This window comes from Tinamus guttatus, unplaced genomic scaffold (genome assembly GCF_059628265.1).
Source record: "Tinamus guttatus ecotype Peru unplaced genomic scaffold, ASM5962826v1 Tinamus_guttatus_pri_ptg000089l, whole genome shotgun sequence".
NCBI classification, from domain to species: Eukaryota; Metazoa; Chordata; class Aves; order Tinamiformes; family Tinamidae; genus Tinamus; species Tinamus guttatus.
Genome location: NW_028288623.1, coordinates 403,699 through 424,003, shown reverse-complemented (window position 1 = coordinate 424,003; position 20,305 = coordinate 403,699). Strand labels below are relative to the sequence as shown.

General features: G+C 37.9%; 1 protein-coding gene across 2 annotated transcripts in view; it reads right to left on the bottom strand.

Annotated features, from left to right (window-relative positions):
- SIPA1L1 (signal induced proliferation associated 1 like 1) overlaps positions 1-12,145 on the bottom strand; it is a 66,200-nt gene extending 54,055 nt beyond the window's left edge. For both annotated transcript variants that reach the window (XM_010219087.2, XM_088520429.1), the window contains exons 1-2: positions 10,327-12,145; positions 1,933-2,063 (exon numbers count right to left, since the gene is read on the bottom strand). In XM_010219087.2, coding sequence (XP_010217389.2) covers positions 1,933-2,063; positions 10,327-11,824 — 1,629 coding nt within the window. In that variant the 5' untranslated portion in view covers positions 11,825-12,145. The remainder of the gene's footprint in view (positions 1-1,932; positions 2,064-10,326) is intronic.
- Between the last annotated feature and the right edge of the window lie 8,160 nt (positions 12,146-20,305).

Here is a 20,305-nt window from a genome sequence, read left to right as displayed (position 1 = left end):
TCTTGGATTTTATTTTTAATTGAATCTTAGCAAAATTGTGACAAGAAAGTGTTAGGCTTATTGCAACTCAGACTAAACGTTGTATCTATTCATAGAAAGGGTTTGTAATTCAGATCTTTTCACATTTCATAGTTAACACTTCAGTTCTAGCCTAGACATAACACAATGAGGAAAAGGACAAGAATTTATTCTGCCTCCTCTTCTCAATTTGATTTGATGATTTAGACATTCTTTGCTAGAAATTGGACAGTAGCCAAAAAAAGCCATTCTGCTTATGGGATGTAACAGAACAGCTTTTGCAATACTAACTAGATAGACTTAAATTAGCAATAACATTCAGAAACTCCTCAGTCCTTTTTTTTTTTTTCCTCCTCAAGAAGTCTATGCAAGGGACATAACTACAAAAAAAAATTTCAAGACATATTCCTCAAACCAGCCATTCTTTGTTAGTGATCAAAACTAAACAAAGAAGAGATTTTTGGTCACAAAAAAAAAACACAGACATGTTAGAATGAAAAACAAAAAACATACCTCAGAAGTAGACTTTTACTGTATTAGACATTAAAAGTGACTACTTTTTGGTAGAGCTCAAGGTAGTCTGTTAACCTCATTTCAATGTTTGTTTAGCAAAATTTTTATTTAAGCAGAGCAGTTATGCTCTCAATTGCACTTAACTCAAAAATTATGTAAAAGTTTCAATGGCTTTTCAGGCTGTGTGCAAAAATGTCAACTAAGCAAACTGCTCAAAGAAAAAGCAGGAAAAATATATATTAATCACTTTGCTCATGGTAAAAACAGAACAGCTCTCACCTAGCAAATAGTACTTACTACATATTGGCTAAATCTCAATCAGAAACAGCTTAAACTATATCTGCAGGGATGGAAAAATGCCCTTTGAGAGTATCTCTCTGCAGCTGATGAAACTCTTTGAAGAGCCATTTATTTGAGAAAGAAATGTTAGAGGAGACCAGCACCACTTCACCGACAGAAGTGAAACCAGTCACTTGTTTCAGGGTGCATCTTTGCTTCTCCAGATTTTTTACCAGCGAAGGAAGTTTACGAACAGACAGAAGACAACAGCACCCATATGAACACAAGCACAGACAATATTCTTAACAGCTGCTAAATATCAGTACTTTCTAATGCTTAGATTTGCAGACTAGCAGTCTATTAATTTTATAAGAGTCTGGACATTTTCACTATAGTGGCTGCTATTCTAGGCAGAAATATAAATAAGCGGAAACTTATAAAGTAACTTTGCTAAAAGCTGCACTAATATTTGGGATAGTGTCTTGAATAGAATAAGAAAAAAGTGGATATGAATTTTTCTAGCTTAAAGGTAGAACATATGCTTCCATTTTATTTCACTTTTAAAAATAAAATAAAATAATAATAATAATAAACCCACAAAATCCTACTAGTACCTGAAGGAAAAATAGCAAAAGTTAAAGCTGAATTAAAAGGTTCTGCTTGCAGCTTCCCACACTTCTGCTTGGAAGTAACCATTAATGCCTGTTTCTAGAAGTCCTGACTTCTGCAATTCTCCTATTGATTTCCAGTGCAGGACTTCAAGGTACTTCTCTCCCATCTACCCACTGCCACATATGACACTGGATGAAGTAATTCTCCCCTCTTTTGCTTGCTTCTATTTAATAAAGCTCCAGTATTTTTTTTCCAAACTTTAACCTAAACTATCCCCCGCAAACACACACTTTCCTTCTGCATTGGACATTACGGAATAGCTCATTGATATACTTACCTATACTGATTCAATGTAAATACACTGCATTTCTTGATCAGGAGATTTCTGGATAGTATTTATATAGTTGGGATGGGAATCTGTTGACATTGAAAAGCCCACAAACTCCACACACAGCACGTGATTTTCTCTGTTCACTACTAGCTTCTTTATTCCTTCCCTGCACTGCTTACCTCACTGGTTCTGAATATGATCCGGTAGTTGTACTGAGGTCCATTTTCTTTGATTTCTTCTGGTTTTTCTCTTCTTATGCTCACTGCTACTGGACCCAGGTTCTCATCTGCCCCAAAATAGTTCCAGTGTTCTGGCACATAAAACAAAAACAAAACAGTCCATCTTACTCTTTGCATAGCAACTGTATTTTCATGTCTAATTGCAATACTGAAAATTAATTTCTGACCTGACTAGAGTCAATAGAAGTATGCCTTCTAGCATACTTCTACCAGCATTTTGTTCTTGTTCTTCAATTTTCTTAAGGATCATCATTTGCACAAGCCAACTGAAATTCAACATCGGCTCTTCTTTTAAAGGACAAGAATAGGATACACCTCTTAGATTGCCTCTTACAACAAAATCAATTTCACCTGAGCTAAATAGAGCCAATTTCCCCCATTAACAATAAAAATGAGAAAGCCAAATACACCTAAGTGAGAAATTCAGCAGGCAGGATACTAAAATGTGAACAACAGACAATCGTACTAACAAAGGCCAAAAAAATCAATCTTGCTATGAAAAAAGCAAAAGAATGTACAAGTCACATGATGGTCACTCAATTTCAAAAGGTAGAAAAAAAATAGGAAGCTGAAAAAGAGTATGAAAACTTGCTTATAGCAAATCTAAAATCAAAACTAGAATAGGTTAAAAAACAACAACTTACACCTTTGAGCTATTCCCTGTTAGCTTCCTTTACAGTCAGCAGAGATCAACTCAGTAGTCACTGAACTCTAGGCCAAGATGAACTGTGCCCTGAAGTAAGAGCCAGCAGCCCTTGGGCAGATGAGTTGAACCCTAGAAGCACTTGGTGCTTCCCACAGAGCATAAATGCAGCTTCAGGTGATGAGTAATGAGGTAAAAGATACAGTGCAAACATCTAAAGTTAGAGGAGATGAATCCTGCTGAAAGAGATTATGAGAAGCTACCGGCAGCTACTTTCAAGTGAGAAACTCATTACTCCAAGGTGAGAACTCATCCCTAATGAACCCTGCATGAGAACTGCTGCCGGATAACGTCACTGGATCCTGCTTTGCTTGGGGGTTTTGTTCTCAGTTTGAACTTTGTCCTGTTACTTGCCTCTTTACCAGCTGTTGATAATGAATGCTGAAGCAATTTAACAGCACTTTTGATAATATTTGTCCTTAATCAGCTAAGCTAATTCTCAGTTCACTATTGTGCACCCCATCTTCCAGCAATAAAACAGACATGTCAGGGGAGAGTAGAGGAAACTCATATTCATCAATTAAATGCAGACAGTTCAAAAATACAGCAATTATTTTAAAAAAAGCTGCTAAAAGAAAAAATATATAGAATATGAAAATATAAGTTAATAAAAGCACTGTAAGTAATGAAACAAAGCAATCTATACATATTTGCAAAGAATATACAGCCAGGTTATGATTAATGCATCTTGGTTCAGGTATGAGCAGAAGCTAGAAATTAAGGTAAACAAAACTTAATATCCATACTAAGGTTAATAAATTGTTTTATTTAAAAAGGGCTATTTTACAACTGGATTCAAGAATTTTATTCCAAAAATAAAGTATAAAGAAAGCTTTCTCTTCTACCACACAAAAAAATGAATTGAAGGCAATACTTCCAAGGCTTGTGATTCTTTCATTTAAACTACTGCTGAAAAACAACACATTTTTTTTAAAAAAAGTTGTATCTAAAATAAATTAAAGTCTCCTGCATGAATGTAGGTACACAAGTTAGAAAATATTTTCCCAGCTATTCAATTTATAAGCACAATAAGGAAAAGGGCAGCAGTTCTTGGGAAACAAAAGGACAACATATTTAGAGCTCAGTCCTGTAATGTGGTCCATAGTCTAATCCTGAAAAAGGAAAGCACTGAAGCATGCTGAGGGAATTCTGTTTTTGCACATACTTAAATGGCACTGATCTGGGGAAAGAATATGCAGTTATATAAAGGACTAAAGCACAGTTTTTTGTATTATCTGCCAACGGTTAAAGCAAAGCTAACATATGACCCATTCTCATTCTAAGAGCAGCTCAGGAGAGTACTTCTCAGAGAAGTCGATCATTGTAGACCACCAATTCCACACTGCCCCTAGGGGCAGTAAAGCTAGTGCCTGTTGCTTGATGATGAGCTAAACTAAACTGATGCTCTTGGTTCAGCCCATGGAAACTGTAGTTCTGAGACCCTTAAAAAACTCAAGAGGCAAAGAGAACAGTCTGTTCTTCCGGATGTACAAGTGGTCTTTTCTAAGAAACATTTAGACAAGGTGATAAAAATGAGTATTTCTATCCATATGGTTGTATTATAAATTCAAATGAAAGACAATTTATCAATAAGTAGGCAAATAAATGGTTCCCCTTGAAAAAATGATTAATATGTCACTAGTAATTAATTAATTATTCAGTCAGAATACTTTTGAACAGAAAAGCAACAGGGAGGTGGGAATATGGACACAGAAATGACTGCAAAGGATGTGAAAAATAAGCTGGGGAAGTTAAGGCTATCTAAAATAGAGTGGAGACATATTTAAGTAGGAAATATTAAAATACGATATGGAGTACTAAAGAACAGTCAGACTACCCTGTATCAGTCAGATCAAGTCTATCCTGATTTAAGAGTTAATCAATTATTCTACCAAAAATCAGAATATTTTATGCAACCTATGTATTAAAGCAGAGAAAGTTGATGTCAAAAATGAGTAGTACATTAAGGACCTAGCTAAAAGGTTTAGGTACAGGAATAAAAAAAAAAACAAAAACAACAACAAAAAAAACACGCTGATGGAGATCAGGGCCTGGACTTGGAACTGATCTTGCTTAACCTGATGACCTTGCTTTTCTCATAACCGTGGCAAGAGAAAGCAGAATGCGCTGATGCCGAAGGTTGGCAGCACTGGCCGATAGGCACATCATACAAGAACAACTGAATGGCCAACGACAACGAGAGTGAAGGAAGCACACAATCACATCATATAAAGAAATTCTCCCGTAGACAGCTGGCATATGGATATGCAAGTTAGTCACAGGATGACTATGAGAAAACAATGTAATGCCGACTTCAAAAGCAGAAAGACAATTCCCTGATCAACTAGCTGATGATTCTGAGAGGGTAGTTCTACTGCAACCTACAAACATTTACAAGACCTCATCCACACTACATTTACAACCTGGTGCCCGTGGTGAGAAAAGAAACTCAGTCCAGAAGCTGCCGCAGGGAAAGCCTGCGACGATCATGTATGAAATGAAAAGATCCTAATAGAAGAGGAGACTCAAGGGAGCATGCCTTGCCAAGCAAAATGAAGGCTTAAAGAAATACGACTGCTCCGGGGGACAGGTAGGTAAGGAGGAAGAAATGTATTCAGATTTAAGGGAGCATTCTCAACCAACAGAAAAATCAGCCATAAATACATCTAGGCTGGAAACAAGACAGTACCTAATTATCAAAGAAAATTAAGCTTTGAAATAGCTTTACAGTAGTAGCACAGAGAGGAGACCTAACTGCTTTTAAAAATGCACTTTGATCCATTTATGGATGAATTATATGATGAAGCTTCCTGTGACAACACAGACTGGGAAGGACACTTGGACACTGTGTCCTAGGCTCTGCACCTCTCGATAGCTGGATGAGATCTTTGAACCAAACTCTAAATGGTCAAGACTTTGCAAAAGCATTCTGCGAAATATGAAGTCACATCAAAATATACAGATGCCTTTTTGAATGTCAATTATCACCATCTGAAGTCAGTCAACAGTGAAACCTCCAGAAAGTTAATTTGAAATATTCTTACTACCAGAAAAAAAGTATATTTGTGCAAAGAAACTGAAAGGAACCTATTGCCTCAAACATCTCTGTGAGGTCCCACTTCTATACAAAAACTACACTTGAGTCTTACTTTGCACTTCTTCTTGGAAGTGTACGGTAACCATACATCTGTTTCCTTCCATAAAGCAAGAACTAGTTACAGGCAAATGTGTAGCTTTTCCCGTACGCACGTTTGCATATGCTCATGCAAACTAATGTGCTGAAGCAAGCTATTTTCAGCATAGTTAACTGCACAGATTTTTCTTGTATACATGATGTGCCATTTGGATGATTAAGTTAAAAATTATTCAAAGGGTAGCTACTGGTCACGTACCAATGCAACAACCTGAAAGTCAAATAATCAGCACAGGTATCGGGACTTGAACACTTTCCAGAGACAGTAAATAGCTACTGCAGAAGAAAAATAATTCCATTATGCTAAGTAAATGAAAAGGCTGCCCAATTTCCAAAGCATTAGCAGCACAGAGCTTAGTAGATGAACAACGCAGGATGATTTTTAAATAAAGACATAATTTGTATATGCTTCTTAATGACGGCTACATCTAATCTGCAAAGCTGTTATCTTAAATGGATACAGTCTCTATATAAATAAAAATCATGCATAAAAATTAAATAACTTTAAAAAGGGCTTTTTACATATTGAAGATAATTTTCTTGTGTTGGTAAGCATGCACCTGTATGTCTTTCCTACAGCAAAAATCTTAGGGAAAAAAAAACTTCTCATGTTTTAATAAAAGATCTTGTCTGTTATAGAATAGTCCAGCCCTGAATCAATATTAGGTACTTCTGACATCAGATCTGTTGCAGAAAATACTAATCGAAAATAAATTAAAAAACAAAATCAAGAATTTTTCATTTGGAAACTGAGTCCCTTCTCTGGGGCTTTTCTTCAACGTGGCAGCAATAACCTGAGGAAATGGGATTTTTAAGTTTCTGTAGAACTTTTGGCCTAAAAAAAAATTATCTTTCCTGTGATGCATTGTCAAGATTCTGTCAAAAGTTTCATTATAAAAATGCGCCAGGTATAAATTTTTTTGACTCAAGTGGTCAGCCAAGAAAAAAATTAAAACAATTTTTTAAAAATTCTCTAGAAATACTCATTCCTATTCATCTTTTTCAAAACATTTTTAAACTATACATCAGAGCTGATATTTTCTTATCTTAACACACCTCTTTCTTTGCATTCCTTATAACCAGGGAATCAACTAGGCCAAGTGTAGAGTATAAAATAAAAATAGTGCCTCTGATAAAAGTATTGTAAAACCCAGGAATTAAGACAAAAACCTATGAACATTGTAATGCAACTGTGAGAGCCGGTGGTGGTAGTCGTGTGCCTATTATCTTTAATACCCTGCACAGTTCTCCAAACTCAACCTGCAAAAGGTTCAGAGGATTAACAAAATATGACTGGGGGAGGTAACATGGTTGAGGCTTACAAATATAAACAGCAAGGAAGGGTAAAAAGGAAGGGGAAAAAGGAGCATTTTTAAACCAGCAGTGCTACCGCTTCCTGTGATGATCCTACTGTCCACACTGGAAGACAGTGACCAAAGGAGGTTGCTCATCCCAGCTACTGCACAACTGGGCGCCGGGTGCCGTAGTACCCTGACCACGAACGCTTTACTTGGAGGAACAGCAAGTCCAAAGGCTACTGAATATAAGTGATACTACCCCAAGGCTGGGAGGTCCAAGAGCTGTGACTGCAGCCTGGGAAAGCACACCAGGGCAGTGGGATCACACGCTTGTCCTGCTCTCACCCTTCCTCGAGCACTCCTTGCAGACCTGCTGCCTGAAGACAGGGCTAGGCGAAGCCCCAAGGTGACTGAAGACTGTTTTGTTTTTCGGGGATCGCAGGGGTGATCCGATGCCCAGCAGCAATCACTTCATTTTTTTTTTCTTTTATATTTAAGTATTGCAGCTAAAGTAAGGAATTAACTGGAGGGTCAGGGAGAGGCTGCAAAGCTGTGTGTTCGTGCAAGAGTCTCGCATGCCCATGCGCTAAGACCTCTCCTCTTCTCACACTTCAGTAAAAGGGGCTGAACAAGCTGATGTTCCTCCTTCATGTCATGAAACACTTGTCATAACTGAAGCCAATCAGCTGCCTTAAAAATGCATTTTCTCGGGGGTGTTAATTATTAAAGCTTATTCCCATCACAATCATAGGACAAACTAGCAGGTTAAGGTGCTCAGCAAGGAGGACAGCACGGAGGCCAGAAATGAAGTCTCAGTCCAGGCAGCTGAACAGTGGCTTGGTGATGCTTCCCCCACTTGCAATACTGACCACTTACACTGAGGGCCGTTGTACGGAAAAGAAGAAAAAACTTCCAGCCTGCTATGATTCTGATTAATTCTAGGAATCCCCATTACTTAAAAGAACAAATCTTTTAAGTAATTGCATTTTTTTAAAAAAAAACTTTTCAATTCAACTCACTTTTAAACATTTTTAATTACTAATTGTCTTATATTCATATATTTTGGCAAGTATTCCAATTTCATTCCAGAGTGCCCAGAAACATGTGCTTGGCCATACACCAAGCAGCAGGAGCTGAAAGTGCATATTCATTGGGGTACAAATGGGAAATCATGCTGACACAGCACCAAAGCTAACCTTGCTCTTTCACACCAATTATTACACCCTGTAAGCACAAGAAACTCCTCCAGTAAAGACCAACTATCTTAAATTAATAACAGGAGACCCTGTTATCATGAAACACTACAGGTCAAAAAATGTCTTCTCAGAATTTAGGGTTAGGAGGAAGCCAACACTCAATTTAAATACATTGTTTTATGATTTATCACTAAGATTCTTTCAGATTATTCTGAGGTTTCTGAGGAAAGGTGGCATGGTGTGTGGCTGAACAAAACATTTTCATATTTGCAGAACTGTAGCAATTTAGTGTATCTAATAAGGCTTCTGAAGCACATCCCTTTTTAGAAGCCTCCTCAACAAAAACCTCTAGCAACAGCAGTGCTCCTGGGTTGGGCCCTCTGAAACGAATACGAGTACAGTGAAATTTGAAATGGGTCTCAGTGCACAAGAAAATCCTTGCTCCTCCTCTCCTCCAACCCCATTCCATTCACATACTGACACTTTTATATTTGATTACACATCTCCAACAGCCTTAGGACTAGATTACTTAGACCTTATCTTATTCATCTTAACACTATTATAAAGAAATGGAGATACAAATTGGGATTGCAATTGTACTAGCATGAGGATGCAGTTTCCCTTGATGTTAGCTAAATGAAAGATACAAAATTGCAACTGCCTAGGGACTAAAATCCCACTCGCACCTTTTCCCGGTTCCACTGGGTGCCTTCACTGCTCTCCTTCCACTAGATTTTGGCACTTGTCTGGTTGCAAGGGAAGCTGCTTTGACTCTTGAAATTCAAGAGAAAAAAAAAAAAAAAAACAAGCAATATAAAAATAATCAATTGTGATGAAAAGATTTCTGCCTGGTTAGCAAACTGAATCAGCCTACCCTGTGACCAGAAAACAACAGAATTGATACAAGGAAGGAGGAGGAACAGGTCTTCCCACTTTCAGTGTGGAAATGCTGTTAAATCAAGTCAGCTGTAAAATGAAATTGAACCTCTAGTTACTGATTGCAAAACTCAGGAGGGCAATAAGGAATCAAATCCTTCCAAAGGGGCACAGATTGGAAGGTAATTGCAGCCAGAGCTGAAGGTCTCAGGCTCTTTCCTCCAAACATACCTCACCTTATACCGTGCAAAAGAATTAATTTTTGTTTCTTCGGACTCTTCTGTAAACAATTATCTGGGGGAAGGAAGCAGGGGTGGAATTCAAAAGCACAGGTTACCTCTCAGTCCTAAACTATCACAAAAGAGAAGATTATGGAAGTGCAACAAGAACCCCCCAACCAAGGGAGGTTGCAGGAGGAGGAGACACACATGCTTCAAGGTCAGACACTGCAAGGAGAAAGCAGATCATGACGGTCGGAGCTGTAACCCACAGACCTGTCTAGATCTGACAAATGAGATTTTTCTTGTAGGATGATGGCTGTGATGAGTCAGGAAGAGAGTCTTTATGTTAAAAATATGCATGGATCATTTGCTTTTAATATCTTAAAAAGTTTGAAGGCTATTGCAAATGACACCGAAGTCTCCAAGCTGCACATTCCCACTAAGGGTGCTTAGTGATTCAGCTTTTTATGTAGAGCAAAGAACACTGTCACATTTTAATTTAGTGTTTAACAAACAAAAGAAACCCACAAAACTTTCGAGTATCAGGAACTCCCCTCTCTCCCCCAAGTGGATACCAAAGCTGCATTTCAAGACAAATGTAATTTATAGCTGTTGCTAACCACTCATTACATAATGACACCATCACAATTTTTTTCTTCCCTAAGACAGTGACAAGTTCTACTAAACATAGCATGCATTGGTTAAAGAAGCAAATGGCAAAATAATGTGGTTAAGTAGGGATGGTAAGAAACATATAATCCATGCAAATATTACTATTATATGTCAACTAAATTTATATTTTTATTAAAAAAGGATTGGTAGCATTGGGAGAAACAGATCTACTTACCCTTCTGATAGAAGAATTTTCGATAATAATATGCACCGAGGTCCACGTGTTCCACAATGTATCTTTTCACTCTGTCTAGATGTAAAATCAGATTCTCCTTGGGAACTTCTAAAACTGCTACTCCTGCATTTGTGCAATGAGAACTCAGAGTTGACTCAAATGAGGCACTTTCACATCCACTGAAGGAACCTGAATTAGATTTGGAGAGGCTGATCTTCCTCTCCCCTTCCCCACCAATCTCATTACGAAAATAAGGGCAACTCATCACAAGTTCATTGCTTTTATCATCCCCCTGGTCCATATTGAGACTTCCTTTTGAATTCAGATCTTCAGTGCTGCCCATTGGAGAATTGAAACTCGCAGAATGGGACAAGGGTCCAGACACAAGCGATGCTACAGCAGCAGCAGAAGCTCCTGTTGTTGTGTTCCTTCTTTTAATAACATTATGCCTGTTGATTGCTGCTTCATTCAAATCAAATAATATGCTCTGTACATCATAGTGAGCAAAACACTTTGGGCAAGTCCAGGGCTTGACACTATCTTCGGACCTGTTATCTTCAAGGTCTGAAGACTTCCCGAGCTCTCCTTCACCTTTGGCATTACGCAGCTTACGGAAAATGGATGAATCTCCTGTCTCAGATTTTGAGCGCCTCTTGAGTGGTTTCTCCCTTTCCTTGAAGAGTCTCAGGTTCTCCCTTTGCGTAATAGGCCCATCTATCACATCTAGGGAGAACCCCGAACCCTTGCTTCCACTGGCAATCAGGAGTTCACTGAGCTTAGTCGTGCCTGGACTTCTCTGATCAGATTTTTCATCTTTATAGCCCTTTAGTAAGTCAAAAAAACTTTCCCCTGAAGTTCCCTGCTTATCTATCGAAGAGGTGCTGCCATATTCCCTGTGCAGGGATGGGCCAGATTTAAAAGTAGGTGAGATACATTCATCAAAACTGTCCACATCAAGCTCACTTATGGTAATGTCACTGTTACTGCGCTGTCTTATTCTGCGAAGAGCTTTCCTAGGTGAACTGGGGTAGCCATCAGGTGTAAGAAACCGGGAATCGAGGTTCTCGGGTTGTCTGGTCTTGCTTTTCAGCGTGTTCTGGATGCTCTTTAACATGACCGAATCACTAGCGTTCAGGTTCACAGAGCTCCCCTGACTCCCAGGACTGCTTTTAGAAGACATGCTGTCAAGGCAACTCGATGCATCGATATCTTGACTAGATCTGCTCGTTTCCTTGATGTTGTCCTTCCTCGGGGGCCAGTCAGCAATCCTTGCCCTGACCCCCATTTTAGGGACTCCAGGAGTAGAGGTAAGGTGATGGGAACTTTCATTGCGAGGAGGTCCAACCGGCGCCATGACTGCAGATCCTAAGCTACCATTCTGTGACCTAAAGCGTCTCATATAAAAGTCATCCGAGTGGACTTTGGAGGTGCCATCTGTTCCAACTGCTACCCCAGTGGCAACTGCCCTTTCAGTCTGGGACCGCTTCAAGCTGGTCATGATCTTTCGGTGTGTTGGGCTTTAGTGAGTTCCAAAAGAAAATACAGTCATTTCTGCTTTTTAAATACACAGTTCTCTTTTGGAGAAGAGTCTCCAAAATATGCAATGGTTGCATGAGATCTTAATCGTGGACATTTAAGGATAGTTAAATGTAAAGCATCAAGAAAATTCAGATATTCAGGAGGATTTGATAACTGGTTATTTCCTTTAACTTTTGCATTTTAAGAAGTGGCCATGCTCCAATATCTTCAGATTGCTTAAGCATCACTTGTACTCCAAAACATTGAAGTTATAGTCCAATAATTTCTGCTTCTTTTAAACCTAGAATAGACAAAAAGGCAAATAAAAACATTAATAATTTCATATAACTGTTCTTCATAACTGATCCTGTCCAATTAAAATTTCTAGCAAACACGCTTTTAAATCTCATTGACTATAACCTCACAGATGCAGTGTAACCGTGGGAAAGAAATTCCCAGATACTGTTTGCTGATTTGACTCTGGAAGAATGTTTTTACATTTGGATTCCGCACCTACATACAAAACTTACCTTATGAACCGTGTGGTGACAGTTTTTAGTTTAGTTTGTGGGTAGCTTTGCCAATCAGGAGGACAGAGCACATTTCCTCAACTGAAGGACACCTAAGTAATTTACTACATCAACAATAGATGAACCAAATCAGGAGCCTGAAATTCATGAAAGACTTCAAAAGCACTACTAGCACGTACTCTTGGATACTATTAGGTATTAACCATGCCTTTTCAAAATTAAGATCAAGTGAAACAAGAGAAAGGCTAACCAAAAAGGGACAGAAGCCAACTGACAGAAAGATTACAAAATGATAGCAGAGATCATGATAGCACTTACTCTACATTTTGCACAGCCTTATTTGCAAATCAGCTGAATACTACAGAAACCATGCATCCCCTCAGTACAGATTGCACACCGTAAATAAACACGAACTAGGCAGAATCACACTTAAATGAACGGAACATTTCATATCAAACTATTTTCCTTGCTAAGGTGTTACAGCTTGCCTGCATTTCATATCCATAAAGCCACAGAAATTAAGTGCTTTGCCAAAGCATTTGGCACACCAAAGCTTTATATATCATCGGAAGAGGTAAAACTAAAAATAAATAATTCTACAGAGATACTATATTTGATAGAAGACAGAAGCCACAAGACTGTCGAGAAAATCCTGCACTGCTGTGTACAGCCTTTAACACAAAGGAGTTACTAGTTTTCAAAGGCTGCACTGACTACACAAAACGTGGCCTTCAAATACCTGCCAAAGGCGCGCACGGAGATGCTGCTGAACAGGCACCGCGTGGACAGTTCAGTATCGTCGACAAATCAAGGTTTTCTAATGCTCACAGGAAGACTGTTGCTTTCCACAATATCTCCTCAAAACTACCGAGTACCTTCGTCCACAAAAACTGAGTAACAAGGCAGAATATTTCTGCCTCCAAAGGCAGCAAGTTGAACCTCACTTGCCATAGACAGCACTGCTTTGAAATAGCAGCTGCTATTTATACAAAGCTGAATACTTAAGGAATATTTAAAACACAAGCTGCATGCATTAGAGATGACAAAACCAGTACAAACAATCCACGGTTACTCTATTTGTACAGCTGTTTACATAAGTGCATTTTCCTTATAAGTCTGCTCCACCAATACTGTCGAAAAAATAAACATCTTTCCTTACCTAAAGAGTAATTTTAAAAGGCTGTGCAACCATTTAACAGTTGCAATACTCCTAAGTATAAAGCTTTATCAATTAATATTTTTAACTTGGCATACACTTCAAACACTTTTCTGGTTGAGAGAAAATTAAGCTGATGACCTTTGTGTACAAATTGGATCAGAGAGGGAAAGATGCAAACCCCTCTGATCTGCAGTGTTCAGCCATGGCACAGCCCGATAACGTTCACACAGCAAGCTCCAGGAGGTGGGAACACCAGGGAGTCATTTCCAAAGAGCTATTTACTTTTAGAGAAAGGAAGGAAAAACGACAATGACAACCACCAAACCCACATGCCCCAAAGATATAGGACAGGGGAAAAAACAGACTAAAAGAAACAAGGAGTTTGCAGACAATTTGCCTATGAATTGATGATATGATCTTCAAGACCCACTTGGACACAGTCCTGTGCCACGTGCTCTAGGTGACCCTGCGTGTGCAGGAGGGTTGGACTAGATGATCCCTAGAGGTCCCTTCCAACCTTAAGAACTCTATGATTCTATGTCAGTGCTCTGTACCCCTGAGATATTGTATATACGGTACAGCCATTAGCCACACAGCTTCACAGTACATTTTCCAAAGGAAATATTTCTCCTGCTCCGCAGCATCAAGGATGGATTATACTAAGAACCAGCTGTTTCATGTTCTGCAGTTTTCCATAAGCATCCTTCTTCATCTGCTGTAGCAGCTGGAATACAAATACTAAATGATTAAAGTAAGTTAGTATTTTACTCTGATCTGTTAAATTCTTCTCTTGCCTTTGTCTCGTTGATATGAATCAAATCACCTAAAACAAGGCTTTTTAAGAGAGAAACTAGCTGCCTGCTGTTCTTCTGTTCCTATAAAAAATTCTGAATTATCTTTCTGCTTTCTAACTTGGTATTTTTATTTTCTCTTTAATAATTGCTTTTTAATCTGTTTTAAACTCGGCTACTTCAATTCTACTCTGCTTAGATATTTCCCATACAATCTTCAATGAGGTTTTTCTTTTCTTTCATTTTTAGTTCCTTTTTTTTTTTTTAACATTTTTTTTAACATTTTTTTTTTTAAACCTGAGGTCCTTCTACCTGCAATGATTCTCTCCTACCTGCTAGACACATACTGGGATTTTAGACTGCCGCATTGTGAATCCTCACGATTCTAATTTTCTGCTGTTGGCAGAGATTGATTTTTCAGCACCAAATTATTTATGGTTCATAATGTTCCAGAGGAAAGACTTCATATTTCAGCATCAGTCCTTATTAACAAATGTCACCTTATAATTAGAAATTTGAGAAGAAGAGAATCTGCTTTTTAAATTCTAGAAAAGTCTCACTTTTGTCAAACCTCTACAACTCTCCTCCTTCAACACCTTCTCCAGAAAAACAAACAGTAAAATATAGTATATGATGGTAAATACAACATTATCAGGTTTATTCTAAAATATTCCTTATTTTAGGATAGGAGGTCCAGAATTCCATTTTACATCAAGTCACTAACAATCATCAAGTAAAATCACCTCTATTCTATATTGTTTACTGAAACTTAGTCCACTCGGGAAACTACATAGCAAGCACAAGTTACATCAGTTATCCTTGATAACTTTTCCTAGTAGAATTTACACAACCATAAACGCTGAAAACTAGCAGCTTCTCTGCCAACAGAAAAACAAAGGAGAAAAATGATAAATATTGCATATATGAAAGCTTCAGGTATTTGTATCACAAATTCTTACCTGAATTCTAACACCGAACAAAATCCTAGAAGGAAAATATTCATTTATCAGTCAATTAAGTTATTATATGTGCAGAAAATAATGTCTAATTTCATAAAATGAATTTCTCAGAGGAGAAGAATTCAATTTAATCATTAGAACTACTTGGCTTTATATGGTTAGCTATTAACTTGATCTTTTTTTTTTCTGTGATTAACTTCATTATAATCGAAGACAAGTTAAAAGGTTTCTCATTCAGAGGACGTTTCCATAAACTGAAAGGCTATTAGAAGAAGAACATTTGACAGTTTACTAGCTTCTCAGCTTTATTTTTGTTATGTTCTGAAGAATTGTTGGGTTTTGTTTATGTTAATAGGATTCATGAAAGACGTCAGAGCTGCAGAGAGTGCAGGATAGATTCTCCTGAGTGTTTTATCACGGTATCTTCCTCTCCTTCCACCCAGATTTATGTAGCTCTGAAATTTGCCACCCATTTATGTGTAATTCTGCATTTCTACCCCTTTTTCCAAATGATTTACTGTTCCCTAATCCTAGGAAGGGAACACTTGTACTCAGAAGATGCAATGTTATCTGCTGCAATTACCTGTTCTGATCCGCTGAGCTTTACCAATACTTCATTCTTAAGTTTCCCTGATGTGGTGTACCTTAAAACACACGAATGTTTTATTTAACCTATGCTAGATTAAATCAATTTTTAAGGTTTAGCAATGGATTTGAAATCACTAGAGAGACATTACTGGTCAGCTCCCAGCACACTATGCCAGCTCACCTGCCTGAGAAACCAATGCAATCACAACTGCACAGTCACACTCACTGTCAGTCGCAGGACTACAGTGCTCATGATATGCCAGGATGGTAAATAAGACACTGCAAAAGCTCTGTGACTGAGAGACACAGCAAGGCAATGACGGGGACCCTGCATTTGAGCACGTTTTGCTCTGTTATGACCTTCCACTCATAATTCCATTATTCTTGACTTGAACACTAGAATATCCCAAGCTAGAATTACATCCCACACCTCTGCATCAATTCTGCACTCTAGCAGTTCAGAGGAGGCTACCACAATACTCAAGGCGAAGGGTTGCTGGAGCCCCCTCCATTAGGATGCTTCTTCTAAGTATCACAGAGCATAACCCTTAAAGCTCTTTTTTTTCTGAGGGATGTTTGCCTGAGTTCTACTTGGATAAGAGGATTACTAATTTTTTTTTTTTTTTTAAAATACTGTTCTAGAATTTAGATAATTTTCCCAAAACAATGTTATTCCTTTGATCTATCATTGCAGTTGCTTCTCCCTAAACCCAAGGCATGCCAGAAGAATTGCAAAATAGTTGTTTTGCTGTCTGCATAAAAAGCCATCTGATTTCCAAATCTTTGCAGACTAATGTTGCTCCATAGGTTGATTGATTATATAGTCACATACTTAGAGGAAAACCAAGAACAGCTTCTTAAAAGTCAAAGTTAAATCAGACACAACATTAACAGGCTTTATTTCAAACCACCTTCGTAACAACCATCTGGAGAGTGTTCCATATTCACACGCATTCCTGAACATGCTCCTGCAACTATTGCTCCTGATTTGAAGAGACTGTTGCAATGCAGGAGCTCAGAAATCACGAGCGGGGAGGCTGTTCCTAAGGGTCTGCAGAGCAGGACCACTGCCAGCAATCTCAGTTCCAGACATCACTTCGTTCACCCACCAAAAGCTGCTCAAAAGACAACCGAGCACCTTATCAATCAAAATATCATATTTTTACACCCCCATCTGATGTTTTGATAATACAAATTACATTACTGCTGTCTACACGCAGTCCTTGTGCATTAGAAAAACCCACCGAGAGCAAATGAAAGTTATATAGGTAAAAATCAAGTACTATTTAAAAAGTGAAAGACAAATTCAAGTTATTCTTAAAAACAAGTATTTTGAATGCAGACAACTAAAACAGCAATGTCTTTTTTTCCTGTAAGAATGTTGGCTGGGTAAGAAGCGATGGTGGCCGGCTTGCAGAGAGCAGCCCCTGCTGATGCTCCACGCTCCTCATGCGGCACCAAAGCAGCTCCCGCAGCCAGGCGCTCACCTGGTGCCTTGCAAATACAGCAGTGACCCGTGATGGGGCTGCGTGCCCCATCACAGAATTATGCTATAGAATTACTTGCAGTTGGAAAAGCAGGTAATGAAAGACACTTGATCATCCGCATAGCCAAATTCTTCTCCGCCCTATTAAAACACTTTATTACATGGTAATCTTCTACGTTATCTCACACAAAACTAAAATATACTTGGCCCTCAAAAAGACACTTTTGTGCACAGGCATACACATTTTTATTATGCAGTTTTATATTTTTGCATGCAAGTTTTGAGAATATGGAAGACAAGAGCATGTAAGTGTAATGAGAATGTTTAAAGCAATCTTGTCATTTAAGAACTGTTTCTGCTGCAACTAGAAAAGATTTATTTTTTAATGAAAATGCAATCACCTCCAAACAGAACCAAATTTTCATTCTGTGAAAACAAATATTGAACTATAAACCTAATAGCCTGGGATAGATTCTACAACAAACTGATGCAAAAATATGAATCCTTAGTATTTGTCAAACTGTGTAAAGTAAAAACAGAATAAAAATAATAGCAAAAAAATCCCATAGTCTAGAACACATGGGTTACAGAATATTAGATGGGTGTGTGGGGTTTTTTTTTTTTTTCATTTAGTTAAACAGCTTACTTTTTTGAACATATATGGAAGCACATAATCCTCAAATAATCCTTGCAAGAAGTACAGTATATTTTGTTTCAATGGATGGCCATATACAAGTCAAGTGTGTGACACTGAGAAAGGAAATTAATTAAAAAAAAGAAACCTAAGAAGATACAGACTTGTAAACAAAACTTTGATAATATTTTAGAGAGGATTTCTAAATATATTCTGGACAAACTGCAACATACAAGATGAAGTGTGCCCAGCTGAATTCTCCAGTCTTCCACTAAAATAAACCCTAGAAATTCAATGATAGTTTTAAACCATGTTCCAAAGACAGTTTTTAAAATGACAAGACTGACATTACTTTTTATCCCGCAAAAATACTGGCATGTAAGAGTGACATGAAGGGGGGGGGGGGGGGACAACTTAATCACATATGACATTAAAGTAGAAGGTTTGAATAAAAGAGTGATCCATGTAGGTTTATTTGGATACTCATACGAGATGAAAGCAAACAAGTTTCACCATCAGGTAAGTACTAAACTTGCAAGGGATTCTGAATAATTTTCTTTTACCACCAACAAATATCTAGAACAGTTTTGACTGATGTAGATGGATTAACCAGGTGGTGAGTTTCTCTGAACAGTGATTTCTCTGATAAGCCTCCTCAATCTGGAAGTTTAGCACTGCAAGAAAACTCTCTGAAACCACATTTAGCTTTTCTTAAATCTGCTTCATGCATATATGCAAATAAAAACTGGTAACCCTTTCACAGGCAGCTGATGCAAAAAGGCACTGCATATTTTTCAAGCTTGTGGAAACCCTCTCAAGTAATAATAGGTTGCCCAAAAGTGAAAAACTCATGATCCTTTTTTGCTGTTGTTGTTGTTACAGTTAGTTTTGCTCATTACAAACCACAGGGATCATCCCACAGACCAAGAAGATACATTATCTTAGGCTACAATTTGACAAACATACTGCATATATTGAAATTAAGAGTTACCATAAATCCACCCAAAAAACCTTTTAGGCTTCCAACCATATACAACATAAGCAAGCATGACAGCACAGATCCCTGGGGAGAATTCAGTTTGCTATTTTAGAGAAAATACATACAAAGCTTTTTGTCCTTTGACAGTCACATGCATTCATTTTCCAAAACACCATTTTTACAACAGTGAAGGAATAAATGGCTCAACCTCCACATAGGTAGGACTCCTATATATCTTTTCTTGTCTGTTTTTTTGTAGATGCTTCCAATGTCTAAGATTGCATGCTTTCAAATACAAACATGTTTTTAAGTAAGCATTCAGCAAATTTGGGATATGAAATTCCAGGAGAAAAAAAAGCCTGTGATCTCTAAACAACTGAAACTTATTTCTGAGCACCAGGCATCTGGTGCTGAAGTCGAGTATATCACATTTGTTAATCATAGCACCTTAAAAACTGAAAGGATAGCCTGAAGCTTTTGCTGTAAAATCAAAAGATAGATGGATAAACCAACTAATAGCTCTAAAAATCTAGTAGAAAACAGAGTATATTTACACAAGCCCTGTACTTCACTAAAATAATAACTATTCTGCCTGTATTCTTTTTTCTGTATGGGAATGTACATGGGGAATACATGTGAGACTGGCTGTAGGTATCAAATTATTCTAACTCTAAAATATCTCAAGTCTTATGAATGGTGAATATAACCATTAGGAAGGAGAAAAAGCCTCATTAAAATGTGCAGTTACTCAGCAGAAATCTGTGCTGTAGAAATGCTACACTTATGGCTTAAAAAACAGTAAAAGCTGGATGCAAATATTTTCCTTGACTCATTTCACTGCACCAGGAGTGGGTGTTCAGGTTCTATGCAGTAGACCTAAACAGAGTAATCTTTAATGTAAAAGTTTTTCATTAATTAAAATTACTATCTTGCATAAATTCCTCAGCAATGATCAATGAGAAGATGCTACCCTTTGATCTCTTTACATAGATGCATTACACCCTATAGCTCTAACATACTCTGGATAACAAAGGCAACTGTAAACATCCAAGTTGGGCACTGAGATAGCCATGAACCAGCCACTGAAGGCACTGATCTGTGGAAATCAGAGGGACTCAATCTATCTGGCCATATACATTATCTCCTGCAGACGTGTGGTGAGAATTTATGTTAAAAAACACTGGGTCCCTGTATTTTCAGAGAGAAGCGGCCTAGGGAAGGCTGGCTGCAAATCCAGCCAGTCAAGTTGACCAAGTAAAACTGAGAAGAAAGCCTAGGGTGACGCTAACACCTATAAGATATATTTCACAGCTGAACCAAGAACGAGTCTGCTGC